Raw genomic sequence first — 15,730 nt, 5'->3', positions numbered from 1 at the left:
TTGCGTTTTGGCGTTTTCCTTGAACCGTTAGTTGATTTACCCCATACATATTTCTTTTAAAAATGCAAAATTATGTTGCGTAAAAAAAAATGCGTTAAAACACGTTTCATGGTAGCTAAGGAGTATGACGAGTAATATTAAATTTTAACAAATATTTAAAGATGCGTGGTGCAATACAAAATGGTTTAGTTTATTAATTTAACCTGTACCTATTTACATGCCATAAGTTCAAATAATTGTGTTCAAAAAAATTACAAAAGGTTAGTTAACATTTTATTTAAGTTGTTCTTTTTATTTTATTTTTTTGGTCAAAATTAGACTCTTTTAACGTCGTTAAAAAATAGAACTAATATTTATAGCTTAAAACTTTTTGTTAAACTGGTAAAACCCAAAAAAAAGTAATATCCGCCAAAATTGTCGATTTTTCGCTTCAAAGACTTCCTGTGAAGTAAAAATTTCGCACATAAAATAAGTAACTTAACAAAATTGAAACCTATTTATTAAAGGATTTTTAACAGGATTAGTAACACAAATAATTAAATTAGATTTTTTTTTGCACTAGCAATAAAAACATCAATTTATATTTTTCAAAAATTTATCAAAACATAAAAACTTATATCCTAATATATGCCTCAGAAACCATAAAATCAAATAGCTTTCTAGTTTTATTGACATCAATCTTCAATAAAGTTCTAGCTTTTTTTAAATTCACACGACCCGCTCTCTGATTTTCAGCAATCAGAATATCCTTTAGTTCCAAATATATGGCAGGCACAAGACGAACATTGCTACACATTTCCTTTTCTTTATCAGTTAGGTTATCATAACCTGGCAAACCGACGATATCCAGAGGAGTAGCAGTTATCTTTTTTTTCTGTTTCTGCATATTTGTCGTGGTGTTTTTGTGCTTAAAACTGTATTGTGGCTTCGACCGAAATAATTTTAGGCGTTTCTTATAATCCTCGCGGAGTTCCTGCATTTGCACATACATACGACCTTCAGATAAAGTTGTTATCCCATTTTTTCGTAAGCATATTAACCTAAAAAATATTTACTTTAATGTATCTTGAACAATAAATATTTACTGTATGAAAAAAAATTTATATAATTAAATATATCATTTATGATAATACTGACAAATGCAAAGCTCAGGCTTAACTGGACTATTTGCATTGTGCAGAACAATAGTAAAGCTAATAACATTGCACTTTTTGATTTGATGTTAAAGGTATTTGGTTTATATATTTCAATTATTGAGTTACAGTTTCTAGTAACTAAGATCTTTTTACGTTGAATAAAGCCACATAAAATATTTTAAAGTATATTTCAATTTCTAAAAGCTCTAGGATGTTTAATTGGCGACTGACTATTTTCCAGCAATGATTCTGGAGCATTGAGGAGGAAATCATTTAATAAAAGTGGAAAAAAGCAATTCCTCAAAAAGTTTTTAATTCTGCCTATGAAGGCCTAGGGCTACGAAAAAAAAGTTTTTTTTCCAAGCAACCTCATAGAAGTTAAAAATATTAAAATTTTTACTATGATTCTGCATCTTTTTGGTTTAACAAATTTTGTTATCAAGATCAGTCAAATAAAGGCTGGAGCAAAAAAGCAAAGTCTGCTTTATTGGATTCTGCTCCTACATGCAAATAGCCAGATCATTCGTTGGTGATTCAGGAAAACCGTCGGATATGTAACCTGTTCCCCCAATATTAAGCAATAAATTAGAGATAACGAGGGAGGGACCTATGACAATTCCTGTTGTTGTTTCCTACTTGTTGAAAATAAAAGGTGCCTAGTATTCTGCAGTTATATATACTAAATGAAAGATAACACTACTCCTGGGTGCAAGCAACTCTATATGCATAACTTAAACTAATATACATATTACTATATAACAATTGGGCACTAAGACATATAATTTTCACAACAAGATTTTGCTACATGCCAAAAAGCCTGTGAAACCATCCATACCAGGGTATGTGTATTATTAAATTAACTGATAGTAATAATTTTAGTTAGATGTTGAGAGGTAAAACCAAAAACAATGAATTACAAAAAGGTAATTAAGGTTTCTGATGTAATAATGCTCGTAAATAAATCTATTACAATGTTTAAAAAAAAAATCCGAAATTTCCTAAATTACCCGGTGCAACTAATTATAAATCTTCAGTTCTATTAAAGAGATACGCAGCAGGAAGTAGTTTGGCAGTTTTCCAATTAAAAAGAAAGTGGCTGATTTTGAGGATTAGGTTAAAAAGATGACATAAAGGGTTACACAGAATAAATGGGCTAGTGGTCATTTTGTTTTTTTTATGTTTTACTTGCAGCTTGAATTATTTCAGCAAAAACTGATGAGGACACTTTAACCATAATCCAAGGAACAAGAGTACGAATAGATTTCATCTGCTCGTTTAGAATCTTTATATGCACTCTGAAATAAATGCAAAGAATATATGCAAATGCTCAGACATTATTAGCAGTACTCTCAACATTCCTTCCAAAAGAAAGCCAAGCTTGATCAGAAAATCCAAAAAAGTGCAGCTTAGTAATCAGCATATCAAGGTTAATAAGGTCAAATGTCTACTATAATCTAAAAGCACTAGAGAGAAGACCCCTGACTCATCTATGTTTTTAGATATTCAACTAGTAAAAGTGCTGTTGCTGTATTATGAAAAGCTCTAAACTCAAACTGAACATGTATGTGTCGAGAATGAAAAAAATTGTTCACCATATCGAAAACCAGTCAGTTGTTTCCAAGTATTTTCCCAAGAGTCATCAAGACGCTAATTGGTCATAGTTCATTCAGACTACTGATATATTGTGTAGTCTTAGGGGTAGTCAATATTTATTGAAAAAAGCCAAAGAGCCAAAAAATCAATGCTAAACAAAAGCACATCATAACTAATCTAAAAAATATAATCAATTCATTAACTTTGCTTTTTATGAATAGTTAAAAGACATAACAAACTGCTCAAAGATCCTTTGCAGATGATATGGTACTGTATTGTACTCGTTCATCTTGGGATTCTTTGAAAAATAAAATAATGTTAGGACTGGCCAACATAAGAATATGCTTAAATTCTCACTTAATCTAACTAAGACTGTCTATGTAGCATCTTCCCTTGATTCAAATAAACTCGAAGAGGACAATATGACAATATATGAAAATTAATATTGGCTGTTTCTTGAAATGAGCTGAAGATGTATAAGATCTTAGATGTTAAGCTACAAGGCATAATTCACTAATTTTGCCATTTGACCTCAAAAAATCTTAATTATGGTCTCTAAGTCACATGTAGAATCTATATTAAGATATGCTATTATTAGCTGGGGAGGAATTTACTACAGTGCTCTTGATCAATTAGATATAAATAAGAATCATTTATAAAAAAGATAGTTTGTAACCAACAAATTAATTAATAATACAATACATATTAGAAAACATTTGTGCCATTTAAGAGGTTTGCTGGGAAACAAAATATTTTCGTCCTTGGTAGTACCAGAAATATTTAACCTGTTGCCTGATAGAGTAAGGGAAATAAAAAAACTACCATTAATATGTTAACCACCATAAAATTTTTATTTCTAAAAATATAAATAAGTCACTGAATACTTTGTGATTTGTCAGACTGTTCATTAACTTAAGTTAGCTAAATTTACACAGTATTTATAAATTTGTTGTTTTCTGTGACCCAAAATTTTTTATGCTTATTGCTTAGTTAATAGGATGTGGGCTCAAATAAAATTTTAATATTGGTGACATTTCAGCCTATATCAGGTTAATAAAAAGTCGTCAGGGTGTTCCAACCTATTTACACACGATTTTTTTTCGCCCCTGAATATGATATGAAAGGTAAGTTAAGATAAAGTGTTGGTTTTTAAATACTAATATTGTTGACAGTAATGGTAAATGTGCAATTGGAGTGTCTTAAAAACAAAGTGTTCATTCACTGCACCATAGAGGTCCTAATACCGCAAGACTTTTTCTTGTCGGGATATTTAAAGAGACAAGTTCACACTGAAGAGCTAAGAAATTTGGAGGATTTAAACAAAAAAATTACATGTGCTTGTAACAAGTACAGACGTGACTAACTGCTACGCCGTCGACGGCCAGTGCCAAGCAGTAACGATGACCAAAATTCCAAAAACCAAAAAATTCTCAACGCCGGGATTTTGCCATTGCCGCCGCCAATGTCAACAACACCAATGGAAGAAGCGGTATTTTATGATGAAGATCGCAGTGTTGACGGTGAAATGGATAAAAAATCAAATGACTGGGAAATTATTATCAATAAAGATCCTGATTTTGAAGAAAATAATAGACCTAAGCCGCTAAAAAGAGGAAAACAAGAATCGTGCTCATTAAAAACCGCACAACAAATGTCTGTTTAAAAATGTTTATTTCTTATGGGATTATCTCCTGAGACAACTTCTGAAAATGTTACAGAATTCCATAAATCCTACAATTTGGGCAATAATTGCAAGTGTGACAAAATAAAAGCAAGAACGAAAAATACTGCAGCTTGTTCCAGTTGGTGGTACCGTTAACAGAAAGAGTTAGAAGAGAAAGTTACTTATGTTCAAAAATATGGCCCAATGGAGTAACCATGAACCAAATTTTACATGTCAATATTCAGTCCATGAGGAATATAAGTTGATATCCTTAAAGCAATTATTGACAAGAGAGTAGATATTGTTGTATCATGAAACACTGGATGACTGAAAATGAAGTAAAGGAAATGCATATAGATGGGTTTAAAGTAGCAACTTGCTCAGCTAAAGTTAAACTAGGAGGAGGTACTTGTATGTTTGTTAAAACTTATTTTAATTTTATTGAAATGAATTTTAACGTTACAAATGTAGATAAATGTAGAGTTTTGTGGATTATTTTTAAATGATTTTCATTGCTAGATTTATTAGAGAGGAATTGTCTTGATAACATCTTTCTAGACATAGATCTCAGACTAATATCAAGGGATGTTCAGGAATTTGTTTTTTTCTGATCATAGGAGCCTAGAAAATAATAAAATAACATATAGGCCAATAACACAAATTGGATCATTATGTTTGTATAATATGGTTTCTGAAATTAACTGGGAATTTATAAATACAAATAATTTTTGACAGTTGATGCAAAATTTAAATTATTACAAATCAAATCAAATATGCTTTATTATTTTTCAACATTGAGTTATAAACAAAGCAAAAATATAATGATACAGAAAAAAAATATTACAGCTAAGAAAAAAATTTCATGGATACAGTAAAAAAAAACAAGTCTCTAAAAAAAAGGTTTTAGTATAAAGTAACAATATGTCAATCGAAAAGAAATGTATTAATAATGGATAATAATATATAAAATTTAAAATGCAGGTAGATTAAAAGATCCGATAAAATTAAAAAAACAAACAATATCTATGTCAAATATTCGAGACTTACAAAAGATCTCTATAAAACTGATCTAGGCAGTAATATGCTTTTTTAATTAATAAATCCTTCACAGAACAGCTAAACTGCCTGCTACTACTCATGACTTTGCATCCAGGGGCAAGTGATTATACATTTTAATACCCTCATATATAATTGAGTATTTTGTAAGCATACTCTTTGAGGTGCATAGACTTAGATTGGTAGTATTAAATCTTGTTAAATATATGTTGGGCTCATTAGTACTCTTGTATTGTTTATGAATCATTTCTACCATCATCAGTATAAAAATAAAAGTTAATGTGAGTTCACTCTCTAACAAATAGCTGCCTGCAGTGGTCTCTAAACTCTACTGCACACAAATATCTCACAGCAAGACAACAAGTCCCTGCCCAGCCATGCCCCAAAATTGAATTCCTTATCTTTCTTCCTATCTTATCTTAACAGCATAGGCAGAGGCAATCTTCCCCTTCAAAGCAACAATGTGGGTTTTAAATTTCAATTTTGAGTCAATAAAAACTCCTAGATAGATTATTAATATATAATAATAATTTCTCTATTCATTATAGGCTTTCCATTCAATAAAGGAATTGTAGTAATAACCTTATATGTTAAAATATTCATTTTGGAAATATTAAAATAAAACTTGTTTCTTGTGAGGAAGTTTTATATCATTGTTCCTTCGAATGTATTGTTTTTTGTTCCACAGAATAGTAGTGTCATCAGCAAATAACGTAAAGGATCCATTAATACTGATAGACGCTAGGTCGTTGATGTAAATGAGAAACAATAAAGGGCCCAGAACCAATCTTTGAGGAACCCCATGATCAACATTCTGCACAGATGAAGTACTGTGTTGGCCCTCAACCACCTGTCTTCTATTTGCTAGATATGACTCAATCCACATCAAAGCACAGCCTCTAAATCCATAGAAAGGTAGCTTTTTGCAGCAATATTTTAATTCAAAGGCCTTGGAAAAATCACAAAATACCGCCGCAGCTATCTCTCCCATGTTTAAGCCCAAATAAAGTCTCTCCAAAAGATTAAAAACTGCATCACCAGTACTCTTTCTGTCCCGAAAACCAATCTGGTTGTTATTTAATAAACTGTGCCTTTCACGAAATTATTCTAATTTTGAAAATTTTTTTGATTATTTTTTATTTGAAGTATTTTGAGTTGGAAGCATTGATACCACTATTCTTAAAAAAGCCTTTTTAAAATCATTTTCTGAAAAAAAATATATTGTAAGAACAGGGCAACTTCAAAATGTAAATTGGTTTAATAAGGACTTCAAGGAAATGAGAGGGCACTAAGTTTTTCATCAGAACTTAATAGGCAGTATAAGCAAACTCATATCAAAGAGGTATATAAACAATTCAAACAAATGTATAAAATTGCGGTTCAATAAACTAAAATAAATTCAAATGATAACTTATTTAAAGATTCTCATAACCCAACCCAAAAGTCATGTGGAAAATAATAAACAGTCAGTAGGGCATAAAACACGGCACTACAACTCACAACATAAATCCAAACCAATTTAATGATTTCTTTGCAAACATTGCCACCAATCTTGTAAAAGATGTTCCTAACGTTAACCTAGACCGAATAGGTTTTGGATGTACAAAACCCTTAAATCAGTTTTTGTTTAAAGAAATTACTTTTAACAATCTATGTAAGATCATTAATAGCCTTTATTAAAAGGCCATTGTGTATCCCATATTTAAAAAGGGATATATCAACCTGTCTTACAGCAATCCCTGTTACCCGTTGTATCAAAGATTGAAAAAAGAGTATGACACTGCAAATGGCTGAATTCTTGGAGGGCAATCATTGCCTTACTAAATGTCAATACCTTTGCCAAAAGGGCAAAAATACAGTGTTTGGGTATATTGAATCTTGTGCATACTTGAATCTACATACTGGAATCATTCCACTGGTTTGAGTACAGCTTGATTCTGCTTTGTGATCTTAGTATAGTTTTTGACTGTATGGACGGTATCCTCCTGCAGAAGCTTACAAAATATAACTTCCCTTTAAACAGTATTAATGTTATTAGATCCTATCTAAGAGACAATCAGAATCGAAATCGTTCAGGTTGGTGGTGTGTCCTCAGCAGAAAGTGTTATGAATATAGGAGTTCCTCAAGGTTCATTATTCTTGGTATACATAAATGATCTACTGAAGACAGATTTCTAAGTGAAATACACACTTTTTACTGATGACACCACAATATCTTGTGCAGCTTGTACTGCAGAATAGGTGCTGGAGGGTACTGTGGGAGCACAGCACACAGCAGAGGAGTGGCTTGCGGCCAACACACTCATCCTACATAATGACAAAACTAAGAGAGTCACCTTTTCATTACGAGACTTCGAAAATTTCTATCAGAGAAGGAGTGAAAGTGATGTTAAGTTTTTGGGAGCGAACTTGGAGCCAAAACTACTCTGGAGACCTCATATCAACTTATTAGGCAAACAGTTAAATAAGCAACTTTTCCTGCTGCGCAATCTCTCCAACTGTGTATCCCGGGTTATGTTGAGGACTGGGTTTTGTCCCTGTCTCACTCTGTTTTATCATAATCCTATCTACTATAGTTCCTATCTACTCAAGGCTAGCATTTTGAAGGACATTTCAAAATAGTTTTTATGGCATAGATGAATTCCTGAATCACAATTTTGCCCAAAGAGATGTGGTGATATTTTTTTAAATTCTTTTTTATATAATTTTCATTTTATATGTATTATTTTTTAACCATGTGATTTTAGTAATAATTTTAATCTGTAAATTGTATTTGTCCTTTTAACCTAGCATTTTAAAATGTATATCCTTTTTTAGTTTGATTTTTTTCTTAAGTTTGCCTTAAATATTTTGATGTATGTGACTTGTTGTAATTAACATGAATGAAATATTCTACTTTATTCTATTCTAATTTTTGAATATAGTAGTAAGAAGCTCCTGTACCACTAAGCTCATAAAAAGGTACCAACTCTGTCAAACCAAGAACAGTCAGCAGTTTGAACATTTACTATAAGTTTTTTTAAAATTATTCTAGTTTCATAACCATTTTTAATTGTTTTAATAGTAGATTGAATAAGCATTAAATAATATTATAAAATTTTATGAAGAATTAAATGAATAAAGTTTGGTAGATCATACAGGGCATTCCATTTAGAAAAACTTGATTAACAATGAAAACATTACTGTACATCTCTGTACATTTACCAATAGTCAACAAAATTATTATTTCCAAACAAACACTTTTTATCTAAATGCATCCTTTAACTTTTTTTCATATCATATACAGGGGCAAAAAAAAATTGTGTGTAAATAGAGTTGGAACATCCTGTATACATTTTTATGTTGTTTAAAAAACAAAAAAAGTGGAGATATTTATAGGCTTAGTGTGCGCTCTATAAAAATCATCATTTTAGTGCCATTGACAAAATTAATAAATTTGTGTTTTATGGGAAATACATTTCCAAACTCTCTTAAGACAGCTGTTGTGACTCCAATTTTTAAAATATATGAAATAAATGACATCTCCAACTACCGCCCCATTTCACTGTTGCCAATCCTATCAAAGGTGATGAAGGTGCATGGCATACAAACTGACTAACTTTTTTGAAATCAATAACCTATTTACTGATAGTCAGTTTGGGTTTAGAAAGGGAAAAGCATCCTTGCATATTTTTATGACCTGAGCAAGACTTTTCATTGTGCTTCAAATGATCTCCTTCTAAAAAAACTTAAATTTTACAATCTTTCAGATAGTAGTATTAAACTTCTGGAAACACACAAATAGTTCTGTATTGGCACCTATTTTTTTCTCCTTTTTATAAATGAGCTGCCATTAGGTAAACTAGCCTCTCACATACTTTTTGCAGATAATACTACTATTACTATTCATAATCCAGAACATAGATTGAATAGGAGATTGAGTGAACACCATTTATCCCTACTAATTTTTTTTTGATCATTGGAAGCCATAAATTGGTTTAATGCTAGCAAACTTAAACTTAACCAGGATAAGACTCAAAAAATGCTGTTTTCAATGAGAGATACTCAAGATTCCAGAAACCCCTCTGAGGTAAAATTTCTGGGTTTATATCTGGATCCAAAACTCATACGGGGATATTCATACAGATCATCTGTCCAGAAACTTGAGAAGCAGTGTGTTCTTGCCTATAACATATTTCACTTATTCATGACCTATGGGATTTTGGCTTGAGGTGGATCAGCTTTTGCAGCCCAAATATTTGGATTGCAGTTTAAGGCGGTAACAATTGTAGAGGGTTTGGGTATAGGGATGACTGCAGGTCAACATTCATAAAACATAATATACCAACCTTGCTGACAGTTTACATCATGGATATTTATGTCAAGAGATCACAAGGTGCACTTTTAACTCACATTCACAACGATCATACTAGAAACTGCAGCAGTAGTGTACCATCTTATTGCTATCTAAAGTCGACCAGAGTTTATACCTGTTAAATTATTCAATAAACTGCCAACAAACATAAAAACCTTGCAATATAGCTCTTTTAAAAATGCAGTTAAGAAAGAATTATGCTCCAAAGCCTTTCACAGTTTACTAGAGTTCTTACAACCCTAGAAATCTGCTATTATTACTGTACATTATTTTTAATATTTGTGTCATTTTAATCTTTTAATCTAAATTTTAAACTTGAATATTTTACTAGAAAATTTTAATTACTTAAAGTAAAGTATATAGTTTGAGAGTGTTTATATATAGGTATTCATAATTGACTTGTGTGAATTCTTTGTATCTTGACATTAATAAATTACTTTTGCTTTACTTTACTATGTTTGTACTTGTAATGTTTATGGGCAACAGATAGGCAAGTGACTATTTCTCTTATTCATAAATAAGGTGATCTGACAGGGTAAATAATTGATATGTTTATCTAAAAATTATTAATTCACCTAAAATCAAAATACAGAATAGGATAATAATGAAGTCAATTTTACTTGAAGAAAAGATTAGCAGTGATAATCATTAAATGGTTTATTATATTTACAGCATTTAATAAGAACTTTTACTGATCACTATTCTTTTGATTCATTTAATGTATAAGGGTCCTTTAAAGTCTTGTTAAAAGGAATGTTGGATATTCTTTTGGGATACTTTAAAATTTTGTCCTCTTCTTTAGGAAGTAATAAACATTGTTTAGGCCATGGCAAAAATAATCCAATGTGAAATATAAATGCATATGTCAATAAAGAAATCAAGGGCAAACTTCTTCTAAATTTATTCCTTGACATTATTATTTGCATGTTTTCTTAAGTAAATAAAATTAATATCAAAAGATATATTTCATGAAAGACAGTAATATTTGAAATGTTTCAATATTGAGCGACATGATCAGTAATTACAATATATTAATATATTGGAAATTCTCTAAAACCATTCTTGACTTGAATTTTCTACTACATAGATAAATCAAGAAAATGTAACACAACAAGTTTAATTATCTGTTAATGAAAATAATACATTATATAACAATTAAAGTTGTTAAATTATGAAGAGAATAAAGAAATATAATGTGTGATAGGAGATAATGATAATTTTGCTTACCTTTGAATGAGAATCCTTAATTCACCAGCTCTATGCATTCCTTCCAGAAGCATTTCAAATTTCATGGGTTCACAAAGATGCATGAATCTCAAAAATTTCTTACAAACTGCAGGAGTTAATGTGGTATTGTATCTATGCAACCAAGCAAGTGTTTTTCTTAAAACAATCAAACCATGAGCAGCTATAACATCTTTTCTTCTCTGGCGCTCTTTCAATCGGTTATTGTAACTTAACATAATTGCATATTGCAAGTTTGTTTGTATTTCATAAGATGGATCATCTGGGTCAATTGTGTCTAAAGAAGCGACAAGATCTTCTGCATTCTTATCATAATCATTTTCAAAATCTCCTCTGGGAGGGTTATAGCCGGCAAGGGATTGATAGCCAATGGTATTTGCAGCATATCTTGGAGGTTCTTCTGAGTCAGCTAACTGAAACCGGTAGGGCACTATAAGTTCAGATAAAACAGGCTCATTTTTGAATATAGGTATGTCTCCATTCCCATGTCTGTCTAGATAAAAATATTCATAATGTTCTTTTATCTCATCAACAGTCCTATTGGGAAAATCTAAAGCTACAAGGTCCCAATTGCCATAGAACAAAAGAAGATCCAACAAACGCAACTCCTCTTCGGCCATCCAATCAGAATTTTCAAAAAGTTGGAAATTTGTAGTCAACACTTGATACTCATGATTATTTTTATGATTTAAAAATTCAGCACCATTAGCAAAACATTCAAGACATATATTAATTTTGCACCTATCACAAAATATGTAGCACTTAATAAGCTCATAAAAACAGTGTGAGCAATGGCCCAGTACAACGCTTTTGCCGTCCGTATTTTTATTTAATGTGACCACAGTTTGTTTAGGCCTTTGAGTCTCTAAAAGGTCAATAAAAACAGCTCACTAAGTCTAGGTATAAGGAGAAATATGATTTACCTTTGGGAAACTGCAAATCCGCAGCATCTTCCTCTGTGAGGTCTGTGTTTGTATTTGCCATTTATATTAATAATAATTAATAATTATATACAATGGGGGTATAAACTTAACTTTGAATAATTTAGATAAATTGACCCTATTGACGAATGTGTGAATAGCGTCCGATCGATATCCGGGAATCAAATCGAGAACGCAGCATATGTCAGTTGCCAGCAACCTATTTATAGTCCGCGCCCGCTGTTATTCAAATTCAAATATATTGTCTGACAGGAATCTAATCCTAATTACTAAGGCAATATATTAAAATATAAGTAATAACAATATTTTATGAAAAATAATAATAATCATATATAAAAATATAAGTAATAGGTAATCATAAACTATGTTCAACAAGAAAAAAATATATATGAGGCATATTAACCAAATAGGTTTACGATATTATTTGACAATAATTTTTTTAAATGACGAGAAGACATATTAAAGAGATCGACATCCAGACTCAAATGGACCAAGATAAACCAAGAGCTTGGTTGAAGAGCATGCTTTGTATAAAGGCTCTTTCTTTGGTAAATTTGTGCTATGTGTTTGTAAGTAAAAAAGTTTTGTCTTCTAGTATTAATGTAAGGCACAACAAAGTGTAAAGCTGCTAGCGATTCCGGGCAGTTAATATGACCATTACACAATTTGAAAATAAAAGCAAACCTGCACAAATGGTTTCCTGGTGAAGGAAAAGCATATTGAATCTACTGAGAAACAAGTGCTGATCGTATCCTTGTTTCGGATAAATTCCATCAGTTTTAAAAGCGATATGTTTCAGAAATTTACGTTGAACAAATTCAAGTCTAACAATGTGAACAGTATAGTTTGGATATCAGAGTGGAGCCGTATAAAGTAATCGCGATTTTAATAGATATAATGCCCGTATCTCTTGAAATTTCCAATTTTTCCGATTTTAATAATTTTTTGTCCAGATATTAATAATGAATACCTAAATCGAATTATGGTGATGCAACTACCTCTACAAACTAAGGTTTCGTTGTGAAAATTATTTTAAAAATCAAATGTTAAAAAAATTAAAAAAGCTCTAATTCCCAAATTATTTGAATAAAACATTTTTCTTCAACAGATAAAAAATATCTAAATCGATTTTAGATGGTTGCAAAATCTCTACAAAAGAAACTTTTTTGGTAAAAAATTGTTGACTTGTTAGATGTAAAAAAAAAATTAATTGCTATAACTCCCAAAGGATTTAATCAAAGCTTTTTGTAGTAATAAATAATAAATTTGTAAACCGAATTCAGATAGCGGTAAATCTCTACAAACGAATATGTGGTAAAAAATTATTAAATTGTAAAATGTTATAAAATATAAAAAACTAGAACTCCCAAAACTCCCACAAAGGATTTGGATAAAACTTTTTTATGTAAAAATAATAAATATCTAAGCCGATTTCAGATGGCTGCAAATCTCTACAAAGAAAAGTTTGTTGGAAAGAATTTTTGTTAAAAATTATTGAATTGTTAGATGTAAAAAAATATAAAAAACGGTGCAAGAGGTGCGTGGCGCCTGGGCGGCGTATTTTATTATTAATTTACCGTAACCCAAAAACTATGAATATCAAAAAAATCAGAACGCAAGCAAAGTGTAAAAACAATAACTGGCCAAATAGTTGCTATTAAGAAGATAGCGCGGCCTTTCCCTAATATAATATACATTAGAATAAAAAAAAACAATAGTACCAAAGTCTGAACTAGTTACTGATCGTGAATTGGATTCTTCTTTTTTATAGACATGTCCACGAAAGTTGAATCTCATTCATGTTCATATTCTACTAGTAAAATTAAAATTAGCTCTTCGAAAAACTTAAGTATCTTTATTCTTAATATACAATCCCTAAGAAACAAGATGGATGAGCTTCATCTTTTGCTGGACACATGTAATTTTCCTGATATTGTACTTCTGACTGAGCACTGGTTGAGGCCTAGTGAATGTTTTTTAATATCTGATTATCTTCCTATATCAAATTTTTGTCGTCAACAATCTATACATGGAGGAACCATGATCTTGGCTAGGCAAACAATTGAAACGATTTTTTGTAATATTGATAAGTATGATAATCTTCTGTTAGAGAATGTTTTTGAATTCTCTCTTTCTTTTTGTAAGCGTTTTAATTTATATATTCTTTGTATTTATAGGCCACCTACAGGAGATATTGCTATGTTTCTGGACAAACTTGATTCTATTTTATCCCAGTTGTCCCTACACTCTAAGGTTATATTGGCTGGTGACTTTAATATCAACTACACTGATGAAACCTTGCCACGCACTTCTCTGTTAAGTATTTTAAATTTTTACGACTTGAAAATGCACGTTCTTTCTCCCACACGAATAACTTCATCTGCAACTACAATTGACTATTTCTGTACAAATTTTGATGACGTTTTATGCACAGTACTCCCATCTGGTATTTCCGACCATGAAGCTATTCTTGCTAAAATGCCATATAATACTGTATCATCTTCATCTCATTATATGGGAAGAATTTTCAGCAGGAGAAATTTCAATGCTTTTTCTGCTGCTACAGCTTCGGTAAATTGGAATGCACTTGAAACGGCTTCTGACCCACTTACTTTATTTTTTCAAGTTCTGTGTGATAAGATCAATCAGTGCTTTCCTAAAATGAGGCTTAAAACTAAGAAACGAAAACCATGGGTTACAAGAGGCCTTAGAATTTCTGCTAAAAACCTCCGTTTTTTGACTAAATTGTGCAAATATACCACAAATGAAAATATCCTTGTAGATCATCAGAAATACCGTAGTCTGTACAGAAAGACAATTAAAGCAGCAAAATCTAATTATTATAGGGATCGCTTAAATATGTCATCAAATAGGCAAAGAGAGTGTTGGTCGATTATTAATGATTTTAGACATTGCCATAGAAAAGTATCGGAACCGGAGTTAAGACCTGACATTTTAAACGACTATTATTGTGATATACCTAATATCTTGCTCAAGGGCATTCGTAGTAACATTGATCCCTTACACTATCTTCAACAAGTGTCGGTTGAGCATTCATTTTTCTTTCATCCTGTCGAACTTACCGAAGTAAAAAATGAAATCAAACGCCTAAAAAACCATGAATCATCTGGAGCTGATGGGATATCTTCGAGGTTGTTACTCTTTTTGCCTGATTCAGCCTTAAATGCTTTAGTTTCTGCCATAAACAATTCTTTACATAATGGCATTTTTCCTTCATGTTTAAAAGAGGCAGTGGTTATCCCTCTTCATAAGGGTGGAGATTTGGATCAGCCTTGTAATTTCCGTCCCATTTCTATTTTATCTACCCTCTCTAAGATAGTTGAAAAACTTGCAAAAAGCAGAATTTTGTCCTTTTTACATCATAATGGCATTTTGTCTGCAAATCAGTTTGGATTTCAAGCCGGTAAAGGGACTCATGATGCTGTTTTTAGCTTTTTGGAGAGCGTATATGTGTCCTTGAATTCTGGAGAGTCATCGGCGGCAGTGTTTTGTGATCTATCCAAAGCATTTGACTGTGTGGATCATGGAATACTGTTATCTAAGCTCGATAAATATGGTTTTAGAGGCGTAGCATTGCGATGGCTTGAGTCCTATCTATCAAATCGTACTCAGAAGGTTTCAGTGTCTGGGCGTTTGTCTGCTTCTAGATCCCAAAAATGCGGCGTTCCCCAGGGTTCAGTGTTGGGACCACTGTTATTTTTACTGTATGTGGATGACTTGA

General features: G+C 31.4%; 1 protein-coding gene across 2 annotated transcripts in view; it reads right to left on the bottom strand.

Annotated features, from left to right (window-relative positions):
* Window positions 1-12,149, bottom strand: part of LOC126745855 (DNA-directed RNA polymerase II subunit Rpb4-like) — a 49,197-nt gene extending 37,048 nt beyond the window's left edge. Inside the window, exons 1-3 of one of the 2 annotated variants that reach the window (XM_050453884.1) lie at window positions 11,971-12,149; window positions 11,030-11,912; window positions 478-1,040 (exon numbers count right to left, since the gene is read on the bottom strand). In XM_050453884.1, coding sequence (XP_050309841.1) covers window positions 614-1,040; window positions 11,030-11,912; window positions 11,971-12,031 — 1,371 coding nt within the window. In that variant the 5' untranslated portion in view covers window positions 12,032-12,149 and the 3' untranslated portion in view covers window positions 478-613. Of the gene's footprint in view, window positions 1-477; window positions 1,041-11,029; window positions 11,913-11,970 lie in introns of those variants that run through there. The other variant, XM_050453885.1, reaches the window with a different exon arrangement.
* Window positions 12,150-15,730: the final 3,581 nt, after the last annotated feature.

Source organism: Anthonomus grandis, chromosome 16 (assembly GCF_022605725.1).
Source record: "Anthonomus grandis grandis chromosome 16, icAntGran1.3, whole genome shotgun sequence".
Classification (NCBI taxonomy): Eukaryota; Metazoa; Arthropoda; class Insecta; order Coleoptera; family Curculionidae; genus Anthonomus; species Anthonomus grandis.
This window is presented reverse-complemented; position numbering and strand designations above follow the sequence as displayed.